At 38.1% G+C, this 24,058-nt stretch overlaps 4 protein-coding genes, 1 long non-coding RNA gene and 2 pseudogenes across 8 annotated transcripts; 4 read left to right on the top strand and 3 right to left on the bottom strand.

Moving 5' to 3' along the window:
- Positions 1-3,608: 3,608 nt before the first annotated feature.
- Positions 3,609-5,937, bottom strand: LOC117133365. Its single transcript, XM_033289384.1, has 3 exons — positions 4,550-5,937; positions 3,776-4,433; positions 3,609-3,698 (listed from the first exon to the last, which is right to left on the bottom strand). Exons 1-3 carry the CDS (start codon positions 5,935-5,937, stop codon positions 3,609-3,611), a joined length of 2,136 nt encoding a protein of 711 aa, XP_033145275.1.
- Positions 5,938-7,465: 1,528 nt separating this feature from the next.
- LOC103864793 lies at positions 7,466-8,552 on the bottom strand. 3 transcript variants are annotated; one of them, XR_004457398.1, is made up of 4 exons: positions 8,384-8,552; positions 7,907-8,047; positions 7,772-7,827; positions 7,466-7,693 (listed from the first exon to the last, which is right to left on the bottom strand). It is a non-coding gene; the product is annotated as an uncharacterized LOC103864793 (long non-coding RNA). The 3 variants fall into 3 exon arrangements; XR_004457397.1 differs by having other exon boundaries at positions 7,466-7,827; positions 7,907-8,052; XR_004457396.1 differs by having other exon boundaries at positions 7,466-7,827; positions 8,384-8,548.
- A 416-nt stretch (positions 8,553-8,968) lies between these two features.
- On the top strand, positions 8,969-11,019 carry LOC117133526 (putative F-box protein At1g21990). 2 transcript variants are annotated; one of them, XM_033289933.1, is made up of 4 exons: positions 8,969-9,102; positions 9,228-10,225; positions 10,311-10,451; positions 10,582-11,019. In XM_033289933.1, exons 2-4 carry the CDS (start codon positions 9,278-9,280, stop codon positions 10,903-10,905), a joined length of 1,413 nt encoding a protein of 470 aa, XP_033145824.1. In that variant the 5' UTR covers positions 8,969-9,102; positions 9,228-9,277; the 3' UTR covers positions 10,906-11,019. The 2 variants fall into 2 exon arrangements, with proteins under 2 accessions (XP_033145824.1, XP_033145825.1); XM_033289934.1 differs by having other exon boundaries at positions 8,985-9,102; positions 9,271-10,225.
- Positions 11,020-11,153: 134 nt separating this feature from the next.
- LOC117133525 (pentatricopeptide repeat-containing protein At2g27610-like) lies at positions 11,154-15,095 on the top strand. Its single transcript, XM_033289931.1, is given in 2 exon segments — positions 11,154-13,648; positions 13,651-15,095. Coding segments are annotated over 2 exon segments (2,583 nt in total). The 5' UTR covers positions 11,154-11,529; the 3' UTR covers positions 14,115-15,095.
- Positions 15,096-16,140: 1,045 nt separating this feature from the next.
- LOC117133528 lies at positions 16,141-18,357 on the top strand (annotated as a pseudogene).
- Positions 18,358-18,934: 577 nt separating this feature from the next.
- LOC103864790 (protein CENTRORADIALIS-like) lies at positions 18,935-21,132 on the bottom strand. Its single transcript, XM_009142563.3, is given in 6 exon segments — positions 18,935-19,364; positions 19,759-19,799; positions 19,882-19,943; positions 20,661-20,686; positions 20,689-20,730; positions 20,733-21,132. Coding segments are annotated over 6 exon segments (522 nt in total). The 5' UTR covers positions 20,863-21,132; the 3' UTR covers positions 18,935-19,143.
- Positions 21,133-23,913: 2,781 nt separating this feature from the next.
- LOC117133364 overlaps positions 23,914-24,058 on the top strand; it is a 1,448-nt pseudogene continuing 1,303 nt past the window's right edge.

Genomic DNA, 24,058 nt, shown 5'->3' with positions numbered 1-24,058 from the left:
TTCAAAATACTTTAAATACTATTTTATCTATATTATAGGAATTAACACATATTAATAATTAACAAAATATTAAAAAAATAAATTATATTTATTTAAAGTTTTCATTTCTGATATAATTATGTTTGTTTAAAGTTTTCATTTCTTAACCAATAAGATTCATTGTAATAATCCATTACCAGAATTTTCATCAGATCGCTGGCCTAAAAATATTTCATCAGAGCGCTGGTTTAATGTGTTGTGTTATTTTATCAAGGATTCAAATACGTGAACATAAACTAAAATGTTATTTCGTTTAAAAAACACTAAATGTTATTTGGGAAGTCAAATGTATTAGGCGTTTGAGTTTATAAAGAGTATTTTACACTACAAACTACATAAATTTATTCACGGACTTGCTAAACTATAACATGTATTATAGCAAGAGATTAATTTTAAAAGAAATGTAATAATTTAAATTTAATAAACAATTGTTGTAAAGTTAAGCGCTTTATGTTTGGTTTTGATTGCGTTAAATTAAAAAATATTTTAATTTTTAGAGAACATGTTTTTGTGATATATAGTTTAAAAAAAGAGAGAGAGATAGAGTATGAAGGGTCTGGTCTTATATATTGCCCCAGATATGACGTTAACTTTTTTTTTTTTTTTTTTTTTTTTTTTGAAAAAAAACCTTTATTCATTTAAGGCCCATTACAAAGGTACGAAAGCCCAGAACAATATACACAGGCTAACGCAAACAGACGCTCTGTTACCTACCTATAGGCTCCTGAGACCCCTAAAGCTTTAGTTCCTGCCAAAAAAACATCTAAACTGCAAAAAACGACATCCAAGTTGCAAGCACAGATGATTGCCCTGCTGTGATTCTCTGTCTCCGAGCGAGGGGATCCAACCTGAGTCTGATAGTCTGTTTAATCTCTGCTATTAGAGCCCCTGGGGGCTTCTCCACTGAAGAGTGAATCCTTGCATTCCTTTCCTTCCAGATCAAATACAAAACCGCCTGATGAATAAGCTTCATGATCAAATTTACGTTCCCATCTCTCGATGAAGTTTTCAGCCATCGCAACACTTCATCAAAACCTTGGGGAACTACCAAATGCAATCGACTGAGGAAGAAACTCCAAACCTGATGACTATAAGCGCATTCAAAGAATAAGTGCTGACGGCTCTCATCATGACCTGAGCACAGGACGCAATTGGAGGGAACCGTCAATCCCCAACCAATGAGCTTATCCCTCGTGACCATTCTATCTCGTGCTGCGATCCATGTGATGAACGCATGCTTAGGAATCCTCCCAACAAACCACACTGCCTTATGCCAGAATACCTCTGCCGGTGGAGGATGTAGCGCTCTCCAAGTCTCACTTGTTGAGAAACAACCATTACCTCTCTCAGCTGTCGGATACCAGACATATTTATCATCTACTTCAGAATCAAGCACCTCCTGTGCATTTGGTAAACATTCCTTCAACAGAGAGATAATTGGGTGTCTACTTCTACTACGATCCAGCCACCATCCCCCATTAGTAAGAGCATCAGCTACAACTGCATTGATACTTAGTCCTGTAACCTGTGGACCGTTTTCCCCAACCAAATCGATGAGAGGGCCTATAGAAGTCCAATTATCGTACCAAAAACTCGCAGTGATACCAGATCCCAATTCACAATGCACCATAGGTCTGGCTAAAGGCCTCAACTTACAGATAGCTTTCCATATCCAACTCCCCCTTCTCGAAGGATTCAACATCCAAAAATTCTCCCTACCAATCAGATTACGCCTTACCCACGAGACCCAAAGAGAGCCTCCTGCTGTAAAGATCAGCCAGATTAACTTCAACCCGAGGACTTTGTTCCAGTCTGCGAGGCGCCGCAAACCCAATCCTCCTGCTTCCTTAGGAGTACAGACTGAATCCCAAGCAATCTTCGCCCCTCTAGCTGAGTTTGGCGCGCCATTCCATAGAAAAGCTCCACACATCCGCTCTAATATACTGACGCACTCATTTGGAATGATGAATATCGAGGCCCAAAAGGATATAGTAGAATAGATCACCGCTTGAATCAATTGAAACCTCCCTGCAAATGAGAGGTGCTTCACCGTCCAAGAATTAAATCTCGCTGAGATTTTATCTAGGAGAGGTTGAAAGTCAGTGCGCGTCATTTTCTTTGGAGATAGCGGCACTCCTAAATAACGAAGGGGAAGAGCGCCTTGAGCAATTCCCATTTTTGTTGCTAACTCTCGACATCTCTCAGCATTACCTCCATCTAGCAACAGCTCTGACTTCTGCCTGTTTATCTTTAACCCTGATATAAGCCTGAACTCTTCCAGAATCTGAAGAATACCCCTTAGAGACTCTGCAGATCCGTCGAAAAAAATCAAGACATCGTCGGCAAAGCTTAAATGAGTAATCAAAGGGGCTTCACATTCGGGATGAATGCCAAACCGACCATTAACTGCCCCTTGATCCAACATTTTTGAGAGGACATCCATTGCGATCACAAACAGCAGAGAAGAGATTGGATCTCCTTGTCTCAACCCTTTTTTTCCCGGAAAAAACCCATTTAGCTCTCCGTTAATGGCAATGCTGTAAGAGGTGGTGGTGACACACTCCTTAATCCAATCAATGAACACCTCTGGCAGCTCAATGGATCGAAGAACTTTAAACAGAAAATCCCAACTCAGGTTGTCATAGGCCTTAGAAATATCAATCTTCATGCAGCCACGAGTCGTTTGTCCCTGATTATTAAAATCCTTGACTAGCTCAGAAGCTAGTAGGACGTTCTCACAGAGTAGCCTATCTTGCACAAATCCAACTTGGTTCCTTTGAACAATGTCTGAAACACAGAGCTTCAATTTGTTCTTGAGAAGTCTGGCCATGACTTTATAAATCGTGGAACACAGTGAGATTGGTCTAAAGGCAGTCAGTTGATCAGCTCCTACAATCTTTGGGATCAACGAGATCGTAGTGGTGTTGAATTGCCTCAACATACGACCTTTCGTGAAGAACTCTGTTACTGCTTCCAACGAATCCTTCCCCACCACTTCCCAAGCTTCCCAAAAAAACTCCGCGGAGAAACCGTCAGGGCCTGGAGCCTTGTTCTTTGGCAAAGCAAATATAGTATGTTTAATAGTCTCTTCCGAGGGTATGAGAACTAGCTGCTCAGCTATCTCCTGCGGACACCGGTAAGGAAGGAGGACCCTCAGCTCTTCTATAGAAATGTCACAGATCGCATCATCTACGGAGCCTAGCAGATTCTGAAAGTATGCTACCGCCATCTGCCTGATTTGCGCTTGATTAAACACCCGATTTCCTCCATCATCCCTTAAGAAACTGATACAATTCCGGAACTGATGAGCCAGCACTGCCTTATAGAAAAATGTAGTATTTGCATCACCGCAATCCAGCCACCGGATCCTCGCCTTTCTGCTGTAAAAGATCTCCTGAGCATTCTCAAAGAACTGCCACTTCTTCCGGGCCACAAACTCCTGACGAAATAGTAAGTCCGTAGGGGAGGTGAGCAACTGTTGCTGGATCGCCTTAAGAGAATCGAGGGCCTCTCTTGCCCTTTGTTGGATGTTTCCAAACCCTTCCTTATTTAACCTTCTACAACCTGCTTTAGCCTTCTTCAATCTCTGTCCCAGAGAAAACAACTTCGATCCAACTGGGATTGATTCCTCCTAAAACTTCACCATCTCTTCTCTGAATCTTGGATGTGAAGATATGAAAGAAAAATACTTAAAGCTACATTTCCTCATCTGGGGTTCCGAGGAAAAGGTAAGTACTGCCGGAGAGTGATCGGAATCTCCCGGAGCCTCAAAGATACTCACGGCCCCTGGAAAAACCTCCTTCCATCTGTCATTGCAAACCGCCCTATCCAACTTCCTGAGAATTGGATCTTCCTCTCTCCTATTTGACCACGAGAAAAAAGTGCCTCTGAAATCCATATCTGCCAAATTGCTCTCTATCAGACACTGCTGAAACTCCTCCGTACCTCGAACAGGCAGATCATATGGTTGCAAAGAAAAGTGTTCTGCCGCCGTAAGAATTTGATTAAAATCTCCAAGCACCACCAATGGTGACGAAGCAACAATGGAGCTATTTGAGATATTGATCAAGTCTCTCCATAGAATCCGTCTTTCCACTTCTGAATTCTGCGCATATACAAAGGCTACTGTGCAACTCGTACCTGAAGCCGGGTCCATAACTCCACAGAGAATTAACTGATCCGTCTTCATATACACCACTACTGACAGCGACTGATTCCACAAAAGCCATATTCTTCCTCCTTCTGCAACTGAATAATTGTTATCAAACCGCCAACCAGGAGCAACAGCTCCTAAAATACTGAGAAAATTTTCTTCCTGTACATGTGTTTCCAATAAAGCTCCCACTGAGGAGCCCAAACTCTGCAACCACCTACTAACAACCCTCTGACGACCGCTACCATTAATACCGCGAATATTCCAACTAAAGATTTTCATATATACAAAGTGGGGGGGGGGGGGACAGATCAGATACTAGGCTTCTCACCCGAGGTGATGCCTCGTGTAAGAAACCTGTGAGATTTTGGAGGAGTACCGACTGATCCTGAAGCTTTCCATCGCTCTACCTGACGCAAAGCACGCCTGTATTGCTTGGAATGCTTGGTCAGCCATAAGGAACCTTCTTCTTCTGTTGTTTCTAGAGTAAGATCCTTCTCTTCCTCATAACTATCTCGAATCTCTCCTTCTTCCAACTGCGTTTCATCAATGATCAAAGGCTTGTTTGAACACCCTGAAACATCCGCTTTGACTACAGACTTTTCCTCATATGCCAAAGTCCCTACCTTTACCGCCACTTCATCCTCTACTGATTGTTTAACCTCTCCCATGACCAACATTTCAGGAGGGGAGCTCAAGGCCCTTATTCGAGCTCTAGAACGAGACCTCCGGCGAGACCTTGAGCGAGCCCTCCTCATCTTCTTCTCCTCCTCAACGCTTAAGATGTCAGCTACAGCTTCTTGATTCAATACTTCTAAAGATACCTCCTCCACAGACTCAACAACACTGATCACTGCTTCCTTCTTCTGAGTAAACGGCTTCTTCATACGGGGTTTGTTACAACGGTTTATCAAGTGTCCAAATTTGCCACAGTTGATGCATCTAGGAGGAAGGTTAGGGTACTCAACGTTAATCTTAACAGAATTTCCTTGAGTATCCCTAACTACTACAGCCTCCGGAGGGGAGTGAGAGAGATCGATTTCCACCTTGACTTTTGTGTCTCCGAAGTGGTACGGGTCTAAACGAGACTTCTCAGTGTGGAGCGGTTCACCTATTCCGCTAGCAACAACACTGATCCCATTCAAAGAGTACAGCTGAGGTGGAACATTCTTGAGCACTGCCCACGTAGGAGCAAAGAGAAGTTCCTGAGCAGCTAAGCTCCCTTCAGCTGACCACGGATATACCGAGAACGCACAACGATCCGCTTGCCAGTATCCAACCTCTAATACCCACTCTCTGGTTTGCACCGAGGGAATGAAAATTAACACGCAGGTCTCTGAGATAGTACGAACCGTGATTTTCCCAAACTTTCCCCAAACTGGGTTCAAATCTGCGATTATCTTCTCTACCGACGGCCTACGGCCGTGAAAGTGAGCAACCACATGATCTTTCCAGAACTCCGACGTCTGCAAAAGCACGGACTCCGGTGCTTGCATAACCGGTGTTCCATCCTCCAGAAAGGTTGGATCTGAGATCTTGCGAAGATTTCGCAGTGAAGACTTGAACCTCGCCGCGTAGGTTGGAACCTTAGCAGCTGGAATCGACGCTGGAACCGACGAAGACTGGAGCTTGACCTCTAGGTCGCGATTCAGGAGCTGAGTTTCGCGATTCGAGATTTTCGCCTTACGAGCTCCCCCTGGATCGATTGAGGCGCCTGAGGAGGGAGATGATACTGGAATCGTCATCGAGAACAGGAAACGGCTGGGAATAGCTTCTCGCTAGCCAGCGTGAGGCCTAGCCAACGGCGGTAAGATACCGGAAACCTAGTCGCCCTTTTTCGCCCTTTTTGAGAGAAAGCAAGGTTGTTCAACTTTATTCGATCTTCAAAATCCGGAAACCTAGTCGCCCTTTTCGATATGACGTTAACTTGTATTATTATGTTTGCGCTTTATGTTTGCTTTATAGAATACCTTAAAGTTGCTTTGACTATTGTTAGATTCTACCTTAGATATGGTGTAGTTTGCCTTATGTTTTGCCTTTTATATTTTTCATTTTTTTTGTCAACATATTTTCATTTAATCTGCTTAGATATGTTAAAAGAGTTATGGTTGCATTTTGAAATTATCATATCTAAAACAAATTCTGTGAATTGCACTCTCTACACATTAATTTTATTTATTGTTTTGGAGCCTTTATTCATATTTTTCAGAAAAATATTTTAAACTCTAAGAAATTAGGGAAAATTGTTTTTTTAGAGCAAAAAAATAGAAACTATGTCCATTTAGACTAATCTCATATTTGTACCATTTTTGCCTATAATATCCTTTAATATTTCTGAAAATAAATTAAATAAATAGTTTTACAAACAAAAAAAATTTGGAAAAATAGTAACTACTAATAAAATACCTATATAAACTTAGTGGTATTCTTTTTCATTTTTAGAAATGTTTAAATCATAATTTCAAATTATGTTCTAAATAAAGTAGAATTGACATTCTACAAAGTAGAAAACAAAATCTACTTTTTTCATTGAATCTACAACGTTTAGAATACATGATCTACGTAAATAAGAGTTTTCTAAAAATATTTAGAATACACATTCCGCGCTTAACCTATCGATCTAAAACATGTAGAAACCAACTTCTACATATTTACTATAAATCTAAAACAAGTATAAACCGAATTCTACAGATTTACTGTAAATTTAAAACATGTAGAAATCAAAATCTACACATTACAAAAATTCTAAAAAATATGTAGAAACCGATTTCTACAGATTAACTGTATTCTACGGATAAGAATAATCTGTTCCGAAAAATAAGGAAAAAAATATTTGGAAATATTCAATTTCCTATTTTGAAAACCGATTTTTTTTAAAAAAAAACAAAAAATATGTGGAAATATTCTGTTACCATTTTTGAAAAATCGAATTTGTTAATAAAAGATCACTTACTAGCCATTTTTTTTGGAAAAAAAACACTTATTAGCCTTTCTTCTCAAAATACCTAAATTTTCCTTTGATTTTTCACAAAGTTAGGAGCTTTTTCATATGGTTGGTACAATCTATCTACCTAACTCTTGTCTGTTTGTATGAATCTTCCATCAGATTCTTCTTCGTGCTCAGGATGATATATGTAAAATATGATTTAGTGTTCGGGGCCTATATCATTAATTTCGAATGTCCTCAGAATCCCATGAGATTGAAACATCAAGCACTAAAGTAATATGTTAACACATTTGATGTCATGTGGAGCTGTTTCTTGGATCAGTTAGTGAACTCATAAACTAAACCCACAAAATGATATTAGACAAGCTTCAAATATTTACAGTGTAGTAAAACAAATAAAGAGCATTCTCTTCCATAGTAATAGCAACAGTAAAACAAAAGACATCAAGCCAAAAAAAACCCTTAAAGAACATTAGAAGAACCAAAGAAACATCACAAACTGAATAAGATCAACCTAGCTTCTGTTTCTTCCTTTTACTTGCTTCACAAGTATCCTGCATATTATACACTAAGATTTTTTCATTATATGTTTCAACAAACAATATCATAAGTCAAGACAAGATAGTCTAGACCATTAGCTTCAGACGTTTTCATCACACGAATCCTTTTAACCGAGGTGATGAGCATTCTAAGATATATACAAAACCCAGATTAGATCATTGTAAATCATTCATCAGACATTAAGAGATGGTTTTTAGTTCTTTTACCTCCATGGAACATCACCAACGAGCATCCAATCTCCTTCCTTATCTTCATAAGTACAAACTCAGATGATCCAACGGTTTGGTGAACTGACCCATTAACCCGATAGTACCAGGATTAGTGCCAAATTACATATCTTCTAGTGTCTGCGCTGGCGATACCAACATCAACAACAATGACACGAAATCAAAACTAACCAATCTCTTCAAAATATCGATTGACAAACCCGTATGGTAAAGCAAATTGATAAGATTACATACACATGTAACATAGATTAACTGTAGGTTCTTATGGTAATCACAAATTGATAAGAACAGAACACAAACACATATAACAAACTGGTGTGTTATTAAATCGATTGACAAGAACACAAAAACATATACCGAAGCACTAATCTATTTGCTTTTCACAGAACTATTATCGATTAAAGAACATGCAAAGAAGATTTAAAACAAAATAGGAATGAGAAGTGTCGATGTTACCTTCGTTTTACATGAGAGAATAAGAGATTAAGCCGGAGAAGAAGATACTAAGCCGGAGAAGAAGAGATTTACGCCGGAGAAGACGAGATTTGAGTCGGTATCTTCTTCTCCCCACCAATAGAGACCTGTTGACTTTGTCGCCACCAGAATTAGAGAGGCCTAGAGAATGAGACTGAAATAATTAGGGTTAGGGGTTTTGATTTGGGGATTTAAAAAAAAAAAAAAATTAATTGGTTCTGTATATTATATTAATTTAATGTATTACAGTTAGTTTTAAAATTGTATTTCGAAGGACTAAACTGGGATTTTCAAAATTATTAGCTTAATGAGACAATTGTAGGTTGGGATTATTCTATTAGGACAATGTTTATATTTTTTTGCTCTAAAAAAACAATTTTCCCAAAAAATTATAAATAACTACTTTTTTTTTAGCACATAAATTATAGATAACTACCATTTTTTTAATTTATTCGTTTCAATATTTTTTTAACAATCAAATCTTTAGAAATTTTTAACTGGTGATGGATAATTTTGCAAGGAGAAAGATAATTCCCTTAGTTAGTAGAAAGGAAAAGGTTAATTGCTGACCAAAAAAAAAGGAAAAGGATCGGTGAAATAAATAAAAAAGTTAACTTGGAAAAGAAGAACAGGTGCGTTCTCGGTTCTATCTCTGACATCCCTCGTCGTACTTTGGCAACCTTCTTTCCCTTCTTCCAATCGTAAGTTTGCTTTATTACATGAACCTGAATAGCTCTTGTCTGTTCAGATCTCGAGGAATCAAATTGTTTGATTATTTTTTAAGATCCTAATCGTCTATCTATTTTAATAAATTTCTGTGGTATAGGTCTGGTTGAGTTGAACAAAAAGAAACGTATCTGTGCTCACAGGGTAGGGATGGGTTCTAGAGATTTGATCAGCAGTCTGCCAGACGAGGTTCTTGGGAAGATCCTGTCCTTCCTTCCGACACATATCGCCGCTTCCACATCGGTTCTGTCCAAAAGATGGAGGAATCTTCTCGCGCTTGTAGACAAGCTCGATTTGAGCGACGCAAGTGTTGGTAGTCCTCTAGGCTTCCCTGAATTCGTGGACAAGACACTTGCTCTCTTAAAAAACTCTTCACTCATCAAGACATTCCATCTCAACTGTGAGCATAGGCACGAAGACTCTCGTGTGGACGGTTGGATCCACACTGCCCTGGAGCTCCGCTTCTTGGAGGAGCTTCGCTTGGAGACCGTAGGCATGTATTCTATAGAGACCGAGTTCTTCACGAGCAACACACTGGTTGACCTCACGATATGCGATGGATTCTATCCCGACGGTCGCCTCCCACCTGCTGGTGGAGTCTTTTTCCCAGCGCTCAAAAGACTCTCTCTCTTCTCCGTGGCGTTTGCGGATTGTGCCATGTATGATGATCTCGTCCTTGGATGCCCCGTCCTCGAGGAACTGTTCCTGCATTATCCTGATGATAACAATCCCCCGGCTTGGACAGGGGACGTGTCTAGCTCTTCCATCGAGCGACTGACCATCATTCACCATTATCCCGATTACCGCGAAGCTTACGAGTTTGTTTCTTTTGCCACGCCCAGTCTTTTGTACCTTGACTACTCTGGTTACGTTGCGGATCAGTATGATGTTGATTTTGATTCCCTTGTTGAAGCAAGACTTGATATTCGACCTTGGGAGGCATTTACAGATGAGCATGATGATCGTAGTGATAATGATGATGATGATGACAGTGATTGTGAGTATGATGCAGATTCTTTTTCTTCTTGGGATGTTACCGGCCTTGTAACAAGGATAAGCAATATCAAGACCCTTCACTTGTCTTCGGATTCTCTTGAGGTATGTTTTTGATACTTAATTGTTTAAATTTGATTAGCTACCATATTCTAATGATAAAATGTTTGTGTTTTGTTTCATGATTCAGGTTTTTCACTTTTACTGTAAATCAATGCCAGTCTTTCACAACCTCCTTACTTTATCATTTGAGAGTGACAAAGAAAAAGGATGGCAAGTGGTGCCTCTTCTTCTCAACAGCTCTCCAAACCTAGAAACTCTAGTCATCAAGGTAAATAAAACGTTATGAATTTTTATATGTGTTATTTTATCAAAATTTCATTTGATCAACATCTGGCACTTTTCATATTTTGCTACATTATTTTTGTACATTAATGAATATGTTTTTTCTTTCCGTTCAGGGCCTTGTGCATAAAGTTACAAACAGATGCGGGGACGCCTGCATTTGCATCCCTAAGAAGAAGAAGAAGGAAGAGGGAGTACCATGCTGTTTATCCACATGTCAAGTGAAGATGCTAACCGTTTCAGGGTATTTAGGAACTTGTAGAGAGCGGAAACAGATAAGTCATTTCTTGGCGAATTTGAAATGTCTTGAAACTGTCAAAGTTGGTGTTGAAGTTGATAACCAACGAGAGAACCATGTTCATAATAGATACATGGGAATCATCAATGCTCTTATCAAACTTCCCAGAGTTTCGCCAAACTGTCAGATCCAGTTTTTTTGATTTCTCTTTTCTCCTTTATTTATTTTGTCAAACTGTTTAATTTGATTGTCACAACTCACAACACATTTGTATTGAACTCTTTTTTTTTAATGTAATATTCTCCTAATTTAATCATAGCTGTTTTTTGCATGAAATCACACGAATGTACAAACTGCTACAATATAAGGTTAGATGTTCCTGCTACAATTTGCTTATTTATCTGAATATTATTCTATAAATCAATCAATCTTGATACTGTTACAAGTCAGTAATGTACAGCTCAAGGGGAATTATGCATATTTTCCAAGATGTTTACTATGGCTTTGCTGGTTTAAGTTTCCTCTAAACACACCCAATGTTTAAGTTGTTGTATTGTATAATTCATTATGTGGATTGTATAATACTTCACTCATGTCAAATTTTACCGCCGTAACTTCTCTTTTAGTAGCCTTTGATTTATGAAATAGTGCAATGCCACTGTTGACTTGCGAATTGAGAATAAAGAAAACCGGGAATAAAATAATTGAATAATTTGATTTTGAATCAGAGAGTTGAGAATAAAAAATCATTTCATGCCGATATATATACACAAATTTGAAGCGAAAATGGCAGCAAACTTTTAGTTCTTTATTGCTAAAAAGCAAAATGCGATTCAGAACTACAATATGGAGACATCATCAATCTCTGGAGAAGCTCAAACCCAAATTCAGAATCTACACCCTCGGTGTCGTCGTTGCATCAGCGTCTCGTTTCCATGTCGCACACAACCTGTTCGACAAAAGTCCTGACCGAGTTCAAGAAAACCACACAAGCTTGCTCTTCGGCTACTCCCGCGACGGACGCACTCAAGAAGCGACCAGACTCTTCTTAACCATCCATCGTTCCGGAGCCGAGATGGACTGCTCAACCTTCTCCTCCGTGCTAAAGGTTTCCGCTACTCTATGCGACGAGCTTCTCGGCAAACAGCTGCACTGCCAATGCGTAAAGTTCGGGTTTTTAGACGATGTGAGCGTTGGCACGTCGCTTGTTGACACGTACATGAAAGGCAGTAACGTTAAAGACGGAAGAAACGTTTTTGACGAGATGAAAGAGAGGAACGTTGTTACTTGGACTACTTTGATAAGCGGGTACGCGAGGAATGGGTCTAATGAGGAGGTTCTGAAGCTGTTTATGAGAATGTATGAAGAAGGGACTGAGCCTAACTCGTTTACATTCGCAGCTGCTCTTGGAGTTTTGGCTGAAGAGGGAGTGAGTGGGAGGGGGAGGCAGGTGCACACGGTTGTTGTCAAGAACGGTTTAGACAAAACCATTCCTGTTTCCAACTCTCTGATTAATCTTTATCTCAAATGCGGTAACGTTAGGAAAGCTAGAATCTTGTTTGATAAGACGGAAGTGAAGAGTGTGGTTACGTGGAACAGTATGATCTCGGGGTATGCAGGGAACGGTCTTGATTTAGAAGCGTTGGCGATGTTTCACTCCATGAGGCTTAACCATGTCCGGTTATCTGAATCGAGCTTTGCTTCTGTTATCAAGCTCTGCGCTAACCTCAAAGAGCTGAGGTTCGCGGAGCAGCTCCATTGCAGTGTTGTGAAATACGGGTTTTCGTTTGATCAGAACATAAAGACGGCTCTGATGGTGGCTTATAGTAAATGTGCAGTGATGTGTGATGCTCTTACGCTGTTCAAAGAGACGGGTTTCCGTGGGAACGTTGTGACATGGACAGCTATGATCAGTGGTTTCTTGCAGAATGATGGGAAAGAAGAAGCTGTGGACTTGTTTAAGGAGATGAGGAGGAAAGGAGTTAGACCGAACGAGTTCACTTATTCCGTCGTTCTCACTGCTCTTCCTGTGATTTCTCCATCAGAGGTCCATGCGCAAGTTTTAAAGACTAACTACGAGAGATCTTCAACGGTTGGGACTGCTCTTCTGGATGCTTATGTGAAGTTAAGCAAAGCAGATGACGCTGCGAAAGTTTTTAGCAGTATTGATGATAAAGACATTGTTGCTTGGTCAGCGATGCTTGCAGGATACGCTCAGAGTGGGGAGACAGAAGCAGCTGTAAAGATGTTTAGCGAGCTCACAAAGGGAGGGATAAAACCGAACGAGTTCACATTCTCCAGCGTCCTCAACGTGTGTGCTGCTGCTTCCGCATCTTCTGGACAGGGAAAGCAGTTCCACGGGTTCGCTATAAAATCAAGAGTGGATGACTCTCTAATTGTTAGTAGCGCTCTTCTAACCATGTATGCAAAGAAAGGCGACATCGAGAGCGCGGAAGCAGTCTTTAAAAGGCAGGGAGAGAGAGATCTAGTGTCGTGGAACTCGATGATCTCCGGGTATGCGCAGCACGGGGAAGCTACAAAGGCTCTCGATGTTTTCGAGGAGATGAAGAGGCGAAAGGTGAGAATGGATAGCGTAACGTTCATTGGAGTGTTTGCTGCTTGTACACACGCAGGGTTGGTAGAAGAAGGCGAGAAGTATTTCGATATAATGGTGAGAGAATGCAAGATTGCACCTACAAAGGAGCATAATAGCTGTATGGTCGATCTATACAGCCGAGCCGGGTTGCTTGAGAAGGCTATGGAGGTCATAGACAACATGACATACCCTGCTGGTTCGACGATTTGGAGGACAGTTCTAGCTGCCTGCCGTGTGCACAAGAGAACAGAGCTTGGGAGATTAGCTGCAAAGAAGATCATTGATATGAAACCAGAGGATTCAGCTGCGTATGTGTTGTTGTCTAATATGTATGCAGAGTCAGGAGATTGGGAGAGAGAGCGAAAGTAAGGAAGCTGATGGAGGAGAGGAAGGTGAAGAAAGAAGCTGGCTACAGCTGGATTGAGGTGAAGAACAAGACTTATGCGTTCTTGGCTGGCGATCGGTCTCATCCTCTCAGAGATCAGATCTATAAGAAGCTAGAGGATTTGAGTAGACGGCTGAAGGATTTAGGGTATGAGCCGGATACGAGTTATGTGCTTCAAGATATTGATGATGAGCATAAAGAAGCTGTTCTTGCTCAGCATAGTGAGAGATTAGCTATTGCTTTTGGGTTGATAGCTACACCAAAGGGAAGTCCTCTTTTGATCATTAAGAACCTTAGGGTCTGTGGGGATTGTCATGCAGTTATCAAATTGATTGCCAAGATTGAAGAAAGAGAGATTGTAGTTAGAGATACTAATCGGTTTCATCACTTTAGTAGTGATGGAATTTGCTCATGTGGGGATTTTTGGTGACTATAATACAACGAAAAACTTTTTGTGCAATGTTTTGGGATCAAATCAAACATGGGCATGAGATTTGTTTCTTTCTGAGTAAGTACGTGAGTAAGTGATGAGACTATTATAGTGACGGGGTACTGCATGGAATTACACAGTTAAGTCTTTGGTTTAGCAACTTCAGTGGCGTAGTGACTACAAAACTTAAAAAAACTCCACCACTATTCTTTTTAGTCTTTCTGTAATTTGCTTGATCTATTGAGAATAATGCAAATACAAAATAATAAACGGAATCATATTATACTATTATAGATGTATATCCCATTAATATAAGCAAATTTAATTTGTAAAAACGGAATCCTAAATTTATTTGAAAAATGGAGGTATGAGGATGTTGTTTTGTTTTCCTCAAAGGGTGAGCACGCCCTAAAGATACCAATCTGGAGTACAAGAAATCTTTAGATTACAATGGCAACCTCCACCAAAAGCTTTCTCCAAACAATACAGCATTACAAGAATGGTTCTGCTAAGTTTATAAGGCCATGACTATCCCTAAAACTGTTTTTTTTTTTGGGTTTCTTAAATTTTTTTTTTTTGGTTTTTTTGATTATTTTTTTTTTTTTAAAAGAGAACCAATCGCGGACTGTTGTCACGTGTCAGTGGAGCCCGAAAATAGTACAAAAAACAGACAAAAGTGGATCCTAATTTCATCTCTTCTATCACCGGTTTTTAATCAAAAAATATAACCCACCACTTAAAAACCCTTCGTATAACCCCCATAATTGTGCTCTTTAGAGCAGGTTTAATGCAGTAGCTTAAGGCTGTTGCTTAAGGTTAATTACAATTTAAAAAAAAAAGAAAAAAGAAAAAAAAACGAACAGACGTTGCTTAATTAAGCACGGGAAGCGTCGTCCCTAAACGAGCACGTGTCGCTAAGGAATTGGCTTGAGGAGAGGTGTCGTTGGCTTCCGTCGCGTTTCTTCTTTTCTTTCTCTCTCTCTCTCTCTCTCTCTTTCTCTCTGTGGCGAAAGGCGATATCTCTTGCGATCGGTGGCTCTGTTCGTTGAAACGGCGGCGTCTCTCTCGTTTGCTGTCGTCGTCGAAGGCGAACGACGTCCCCTGTATCTGTTGCTCTCCTCCACGAAGGAACACGGCGAGATCTCTCTCTGGTTCTTTCCTCTCCGAGGCGAAAGGCGAGATTTTTCCCGATCGGTGGCTCTGTGTAGATTGCTAATTGGATGAATCATTGCTAATTGGATGAATCATTGCTAATTATATTTTCTGAGTGTTGTATTATTTCTCAAGAGAGTGGAGAGGTCACGAGTTGAGAGTGGAGAGTTATATAACTAGAGATCACACTTGTAGTATCTCTCTCTTGTAAACGTTCTATCATTCTCATGTTCTCTTGCACTCATAATATCAATTTTCATCACTCATAATTTCAATTCTCATCACACTTGTAGTATCTCAATTTTTATTGTTAAGCACCTTAAGTCAAGCAACTACCAATAAACCCCTACAATTAAGTGTTTCTTAAGATTATCTCTTAGCTAAATTTTAATACTTAAAAATTCATTAACAACCACTTAAGCAACACTAAAGGTTGCTAGCAATAAACATGCTCTAAGTCTAATACTCTATAACCAATAGCACCTACCAAATAGCTAGTCTTGAGAGGTCTACGTAATGAAAGCTTAGGTGCACTCATCGACATTGTGAACACATCTCTATCTTTTGACTCTAGTCTAAATACTATTATTAGTTCACTTTTACTTTTATTTTAAAATAGAAATGAATATATATTTTATATTTTGATGAAAAAATAATATTATTAGTTTTATTAACATACGTCATCATCTTTATTTTATAGTTTTTTGTAATTTAGAGAAATTAAAAAAAAATATTCGAGATGGTCTAATTAAACCTCTGAAATACCGTTTAAACCGGAATTACGTTCTAACCCACAAATACAACCACAAGTAAGGTTTAAACCGAAAATAAGATCTAAACCGGTAACTCGAAAACGACAAAGGCCTAGGGCCTATGTGGCAGCGTTGAGGGCACTTTCACAAGAAAAAGTGAAAAGCAGTTGACCAATACAACACAAAACGCTTCTCTCTTCCGCCTCTCGACTGCTCGAAAATGGGAAAACGAGACAAAAAACCTAATCGACGTCGCCACAAAGGAGAATTCTCGAATGACGGCGAAGATTTCTACGATCAACACCCTCCTGCTGCTCCCTCCCTCGTCGACGAAGACGAAGAAAACTCCGAGGAAGAAGAAGAAGAAGAAAGCGACGAGCTTCAGCCATCCTCTGATTTGCCCTCAAAGTTCCTTTTATACCAACAATCAGTACAGGTAACAAATGAGTATCTCGCGACACTTATGTCTTGGCCTTTTAGGTTCTACTTTCATGTTAATCTTGCTGTGGTTTAAGACTGTCATTGTCCTGCGTTTGTCTACTCTTTTGTTTTCGGACAACCTTACTGTCTTTCTGTTATTTGTTCGCAATTTCATGGTCTCGTCTGTCTTTCTCTTACAGAAAGAACACTAAGCTTTAAAAGACACTGTATTATTATGTGCAATGTTCAAGAAATAGCTATGTGTGTGTGGTAGTTAGTCGCTTTATATGGGATTATTGATTAAGGGGATGCATATAGCCCAGACCGATTAATTTAAGTGTTTTTAACAATTTTTTTTTTAAAGTTTATGTCCTAGGCAAGTTTTAGAATGATTATGAGCAATGTTCAAGAAATCACTATGTGGTAGTTAGTGGCTTTATATTGGATTATTGATTAGGCGGACGTCTAGGTCGATTTTTTTTTTTATTGCCTAGACGTTTTTTTATACGGATTTATTTAAAAAATAGTTTCGTTTAGTTCTGATTTGCCGACTAGACGATTTTTTAGAACGCTGGTTATGTGTGTTTGTGGTGCAGTCACCAAAAGGAGACATAAGCTACTTGCAGAAGTTCTTTCTGATGTATGTGGGAGGAAGGCAGCCTCTCCATTTCCAAGAAGATTTCTGTGGGACCGCTCTCTTAAGGTTTCTTTTCTTTTTTTTTTTTTTGATCAAAAAGGTTTCTTTTCTTTCCTTCCTCTCATCTTGCTTTAAACACTCATCTTGCAATGCTCTGGGAATAAAATCTTGTGTTTGCTTCGAATAGTGCGGAGTGGCTGAAGGCTGACACGAGGAGGACTGCTGTAGGGCTAGATTTCGACCTCGAGGCGCTGGAATGGTGCATGGACAACAACATCAGCAAGCTCGGCGCTGACGTGTACTCGAGAATGTCTCTTCTCCATGGGAATGTTTTGACCCCTCTGATGCTAAGCAAGTGACGTCCAGATCCCACGAGCTGATTCAAAATATCAGTTTGGATGATGAGGGTGAAGATTTAGTTCATGATGGGTCTGATTCATTACCGAAGAGGGATATCGTGTGTGCTTTCAATTTCAGTTGCTGTTGCCTCCACAAACGCTCGGAGTTGGTTACTTACTTCAAGAATGCGCGTGAGGCCTTGTCCAAGAAAGGTGGTATATTCGTTATGGACTTGTATGGAGGTGCTTCTGCAGAGGGACAGTTGAAGCTTCAACGGAAGTTCCCAACTTTCACGGTAAAAAAAAAGAAGTTTAAACTGTTAATACTTCATATGGTAACTTACTAGCGATTGTGTATATCTTATGGCAGTATACATGGGAGCAGGCTGAGTTTGATATTGTTAGTCGCAAGACAAGGATCAGTCTTCACTATCACCTTCAGAAGCAGAACAGAAAGATTCGCCATGCTTTTTCTTATAGCTGGAGACTGTAAGTGGCCCTCTACTCTTCTGCTTCCACATTCATTTTTTTCTTTTTGTCTTAAGATTAAGTAGCACGTGTGAAGTGGATCTTTTGGTCATGTGTGTGTGTGTGTGTGTAGGTGGTCATTACCGGAGATAAAAGACTGTATGGAAGAAGCCGGGTTTAGATCAGTCCATTTCTGGCTCAGGGAAATGCCAGACGCTTCTGAAATGCGTAGAACAGATGGGTTTGGTGCTGGACGAGATATCAAGTACGAAGAAGTCAAGAACTTTCAGCAGTGTGATGCTTGGAATGCTTACATTGTTGCCGTCAGCGTTTAGTTTTGTGTACCAACACTCTTGTAGCTGTGTCTTTATGCTGAGAATCATAACTAGAGAATCGGTTATGCTATCTTTTGGTCAAAAGCTATGAAACCTGACACTTCTTTGCCACTTTAATGAGATCCTCTTACCGACTTCACATTTGATTTTGTTTGACACATACTAGTTGACTTTTATGCCAAGAAGGAAAATACATACAATCCAACAACACATGCAAAACACATTCAAGTGTTATTAATAATACATACAAAATTTAATGTACCTGAATCATATGATCATGACTGACACCAGTGATCACTGATCAGAGAAGCATTTTTCTTTCTTTTTTTGTAAGTGTGAGTGATGTAGCCTGTTACTATCCAACTAGTTTTCAAGGGGAGTACATCTGTGGAATTAGCCCGTCCAGCTTGTTTTCTTTTTCTTTTGATGATTTTAAAGTTTGGAACCGTTTCGGACTTGTTAAAAGGAAGTTCAATAGTTATCTGAGCTAAATGATGGTTAGGACTTGAAACATTTTTAAAAAGAAGAAATGTTTTTTTTAGCTTGGACAAACAAAAATAATTATTTAAATGAAGAAAAACGAATTTATACAATTATTTGTAGAACCCACTGTGGATGAGAAGAAGGCACCACTGCGGTGTTTGAGTTGTCGACGGTATGTTCTGATCACAGAGTCGAGGTGTGGGTTTGTGTTAGTGCTTGTTAGTAACTATATATATATTGATATAATTGATTATGATAAGAAATATCAGTTATATCTACATCCAAAATACCAGAAACATCCATCCATATGAAAATAAACTTAAACAAGAAATGCCGAATTTATTCAAATGATAATAATAGTTCATAACAGTACAGCCACCATATATAGATATATCATTATAAAAAGCTGCTTCCCGTCAGAGTGCATGGAACAACCGATCGATATTAACGGCGTCTAGCGGCGGTCTCACGCTGGCAGTTGAAGAAAACAGCTGCAACGGGGAGGCCGAGATCGTTCTCATATGCAAACATCCGAGTGTTGAATTGGTCTCTGTAAGACGGCACAGAAACCACACTTCCTCTACGGTTCTGCTTGAAAAGCAAATACACAAATCGGTGGATCCCTATGTTTGGCCGAGGCATCTCGTACCCTACTATTTCCTTTCCTGTTTTGTATTAGAGTAATTAAATATTTTTTCGTCTACATTGATTAGAGTAATTTCATGCTGTACCTCGTACAGTTTCTAAACTTTAACCGGACAGGCTATAACATGGCGGTGACACTTTGTTTTTTGAACAACGGTGACACTAATACAAACAAATAGATTACAGATCTAGACCGTATGAAACTAATTAAGAGTGCATAGTTATACTTTAGTGTTTTTTTTTTATTTTATACTAAAATTAATTGGCATGTTCACGACACTTTGGTTTAAACGTAGATTATAATTAATACAAACTCTTAGGTTACACATCTGGATCATATATAAAACTAATGAAGAATGCATATATTTATATGTAATGTCATTTGTTTGATTTACTAAAGTATATATGACTTACCAAATGTCACGTCGGTTGTCCCTGGGATATCGGTAACAATCCTGACATATCATTGCAAAAAATGTTACATATGTATACAATCACATGTTTCTTAACCAAAAAAAAGGAAGGAATCAATTTTACCAGTGCAAGTGCTCCCTCAGATAAGGATCACTAGGTCCAGGAACATCAGGATCAGTCATGACCTGTTTGACATATTTGATATTCATGAATCATGAACATATCTACACGTGACACAAATAAATATCTACATAAAGAAACACATGTATTGCAACAAAGAATTCGCAGTTGCTTTACAAAAAACAAAGAATACGTTCTTATTTTACCAAAAAAAAAAAACAAAGAATACGCAGCTCTCTTGAACATTAGTATAAAATAAATATTCCCGAAAATGCAAACTAAATCTGAAAAATAGGAGTTTCATGAAACAGGTTTTGTATGTACCATTCTTAAAAATTATCACCACGGTAAAATCTGTGAAAAAATAACAACTACTGTACCAATATATTCTTCATAATTAAGCTAAGAGATCCGTAAGACTAAAGTCATTATTTTTTTTTACTTTTCAGGTTTCTTTGTTTTACAAGATCGATGAATAATTGATTTTTTAGAAATGTTTTTTTTTCTCAAACAAGTTAAGAATAATTTTTGCATCTTATGTCATAGAGTGATAATTTTAATAGAATAAGCAGAGTATTGGCATTTCATAAAATGTACCTATATTTCAATATTTGTAGTTAGTTTCTTTAGAAGTTCCACCAAGAAAGTCTCTTTAAAAGAACTGGATAGGAAATTATAAGGTTTATGTATTACATAACAACTAACGAGCATTGAAGGGAGTTATATTAAACAAAACGACTAAGCAATATTTGTATTAACATATATGATAAAAGTTCGCGTACCAAAGTGAAGAATGACCTCATGTCACCCCATGAACTTCAACTTTGGGTTTGTTTGTAACTGCAGAAGGAAAAGTTCATGGCCATTGTAGACTTGCTTGTCGCAGTTATAAGTCACTGTCATTTTCACCGCCTGCAAACAATTGTCCACAACGTCTCCGATTACTCTCCCAACCATAAGCGGGTCTGACGATATCCGGGACATCTAGATTGCTTCTTTAAGAGCTCGAAGAAACAAATAATAACTTTGAAGGATAAGGAAATAATGTTGATGAGATTGTGTATTGGTGTGTTATTGCGGGGATAGACAAGCGTAGCTTGCTTTGCGGGATCGGATATGTTAATATTGATTTAGTGAAGACATAAAGTCAGAACACCATGTATTTATAGTATTTAAGAGAATAAGTGGCCATAGTGAATTTGATTTGACGTTTAGATTCAAGGAACTTCTATATATATATGAAAGAATTTAAACTAATTTCCTTTTTAAAAGAGGTGCAGTTTACAAACATTTTGTTCCGGGTATTTAAATCAGATCTAAATATGATCCTATATTTTTGTGGCCACATATGTTTAATGTTTGTAGTTGTTTTGAATCCGGTTTATTTATCTCACAAAATCCATCTACCAATAGACCACATTTATGTTGTTAATTTCTAAATATATTTGTTGGCCTTTTACAATTTTTTAAATCTACATAGATGTCATACACTAAAAAATAGTGAATTTATGGACGTTTCAGGTTATTAAATTTTTTTATAGTGGTCAGAAGAAATTATGTGTACAGTTATAGCAAAAAAAAAAAAAATCAAAATAATACTTTCTAAAATATCCAAAGAAGAATTACAAAACCTAGCTTGGAAGGGGACAAGCATTCACATGAAAATTATACTTTCTGAAATAACATTATGTATTGCGTGATGGTAACTTTAAATTCTACATTTAACATTTTTTGACTAATACATCTAACATATTTAACTTGTGATTATATGTAGGGAAAAATTTCTGACTGGAAAAATAAAATTACTAGCCAAGTGATTACATTCCTAAGTTTAATTTCTTCATTTTATCATTAAAATTAGTATCGTAAATCTAGACTCGGGAAAAAAGGAAGAGAGATTTCATTATAAAAAAAGAGAGAGGAAGACAGATGTGATACGTCCATGTTATTCTCTAGCCATTATTCAAACAGAAGTCCAATTACTAAGTGGTGGCATTGGGAATTTAACTTTTTCTTTTGCTTTTTATTTGAATTTTGAACTGCATATTAAAAAAAACTAATTAATATTTGGATTTATTACTTGGAGTAATATTTTAGAATATCTAATTGGGAAAAATGGTCTCTTGTTTCCAGTACGTGTAAACCTTCAAAGAAGAGACAAGACAACTTCGTGTTACTATTTCTCAGAAAAATCATGTTACTGACGTATGCATAGTGTTTTTAAGATGAATACGTGGTTTACAATAAACATAATTCACAAAACATGTCTTTTTATTGTTTAATGTTGATAACAAAATTATATCAGTTGACAAAAAAAAACAAAATAATATCCCATTCATTAGAATTAAATGAAAGACTGGCTACTTTTTTAATTACAAAACAGTAGTATTTAAAAAAAAAATTAAATTTACAAACTTACTTTATATAAAAAACAAAGTATAACAAGTTTTTTTTGCGCTAGTAGCCTAATGATATAAAACCTATCTAGATAGCTAATTTCAAAATGCATTTCCTCCGAGTAGATGCTATCACTATTTTTGAAGCTGTTGTAAAAAAACAACCCTTTTGAAGCATATAAAAAGCTTATGTGTCAGTCGCTTATAGAGATATATGGCTATGAGCAATGTACATGTTCAATGAATGTGAATTTTGTTTTTATTTAATTAACTTAATAACTAAACTCGAAACGTATATTTTTTTTGTCCAGTTAGTTATACTATTTTTTTGTTTGTTTGTTAAAGAACCAGTAATCAGATTTAGTGAACTAAGAACAAATTTTTCACAGTTACAAAAAAAGAACAAGTTTTTCATTCTACGATGTTATCTAGCTATTCAAGTAGTCAACAAGTTAAAAATCTTAGTTTTTAGCTTTATATATGAGTTGCTAAAGTCCCCTCTTAGCACTAAAATGAGAATTTGTGCTTTATGAGTGGGATGAGAAGTGGCAGATTAACCAATTGGTCTTTAAATTTCCTTTTTTATACGGTATATACAGAACATATGCATGCATGCGATATCTTCAATTATTAATTATCCTAACCATTAGAAGAAATGTTTTTTAAAAGGGAAACCATTTTTAAAAAAAGTCTCAGTGTCAGTTTCCACCGTAAATCACAGCTTTTGTCGTTTATTATGAAATATTAAAGAAATACAGACACTTCAAGTGCAATTATTTGTTTTTTTTTTTTTTTTCTTGATATAAAAAAAAAATTCATCGAAGTAGTTAGCAACCGCATGGCCAGCATAAAGAACTAATTAACTTGGTGCAAAACAGTTAACAGAAGAGGACCTGAATACGTGATCTCCCCCTTTAGCAAGAGCCATCTTGGGATGTATGTGATAGATACGTCAATAAATTCAGCAGATAAAGCTTTAATTCCATCTAACTCGGGTGCTATTGCTGGCCACTCTTCTTCCTCCTTCATCAGTTTAATTAATTGTTCACAGTCGAACTCAAATCGTACCTCTCTGTTTCCTTGCTTCAATACTTCCTGGATAGCCCACAACAACCCTTCTACTTCAGCGTGGAGAGGAGATGCTGCAGCACTTAGTCCATGTGCTCCAAACAGGGTAGGGGAATCATCTTCCAGCAGCACAAAACCCATCTCAACTCTATCGCATTCGTTTATCCAGGACGCGTCTGTTTGACATCTCCATTTAGCTGCGGAAATTATCTATGTAATGTTGTTAGTCGGTCGTTGTTGTTCATCCTATCTCCGCCAGGGGTCTTTGGAGATTCTCTGCGCTAGAGTCTAGCTTTCAGCTTCCTTGACAGCAAGTTGAAGTGAGTCCATCGGTGAGATATTTTTATTTTTGAAACTCTTTCTCGTTACGCGCTTTTTAGATATACCATGCGAATCCATGGGAATGTATCCAGCGCTTCTGGATTTACTCTTTTTTCTTTTGCACAAAATAATATAATCAAGGTTTTGAGTATAAAGAGTTACACGGAAAAAACCCGGAAAAACGGTATGGATGATAGGGCCCATCATTAAAGGGCTGGTGGACATTCGAAGAAAGTGTGGTTAATGGATAATGAGAACTAAACGTCCCTTTTGCAATAAGGGTAATGAGAAATAAATCTTACTATACTAAAAGCAGCATATACTCAAAATCTAAGCTGCCACGTCCTCAAAAATAATTGACCAATGAGAACCAGTTAAACAGCCACGTCAGACAG

Source organism: Brassica rapa, chromosome A04 (assembly GCF_000309985.2).
Source record: "Brassica rapa cultivar Chiifu-401-42 chromosome A04, CAAS_Brap_v3.01, whole genome shotgun sequence".
Taxonomy (NCBI): Eukaryota; Viridiplantae; Streptophyta; class Magnoliopsida; order Brassicales; family Brassicaceae; genus Brassica; species Brassica rapa.
The sequence above is the reverse complement of the archived record's forward strand: the minus strand, read 5'-3'. Positions and strand labels throughout refer to the sequence as shown.

Excerpts from the sequence above, each read along its gene's own strand:
- LOC117133365 (XM_033289384.1), bottom strand. The coding sequence starts at position 5,937 with ATGACGATTCCAGTATCATCTCCCTCCTCAGGCGCCTCAATCGATCCA. Across the intron at positions 4,434-4,549 it reads ACTCCTCCAAAATCTCACAG|CGGTCGTCAGAGGGTTGTTA; the intron begins GTTTCTTACACG and ends TATTAATGGTAG. Across the intron at positions 3,699-3,775 it reads ATTCCGATCACTCTCCGGCA|ATTCAGAGAAGAGATGGTGA; the intron begins GTACTTACCTTT and ends TTCACATCCAAG.
- LOC117133526 (XM_033289933.1), top strand. The coding sequence starts at position 9,278 with ATGGGTTCTAGAGATTTGATCAGCAGTCTGCCAGACGAGGTTCTTGGG. Across the intron at positions 10,226-10,310 it reads TGTCTTCGGATTCTCTTGAG|GTTTTTCACTTTTACTGTAA; the intron begins GTATGTTTTTGA and ends TTCATGATTCAG. Across the intron at positions 10,452-10,581 it reads TAGAAACTCTAGTCATCAAG|GGCCTTGTGCATAAAGTTAC; the intron begins GTAAATAAAACG and ends CTTTCCGTTCAG.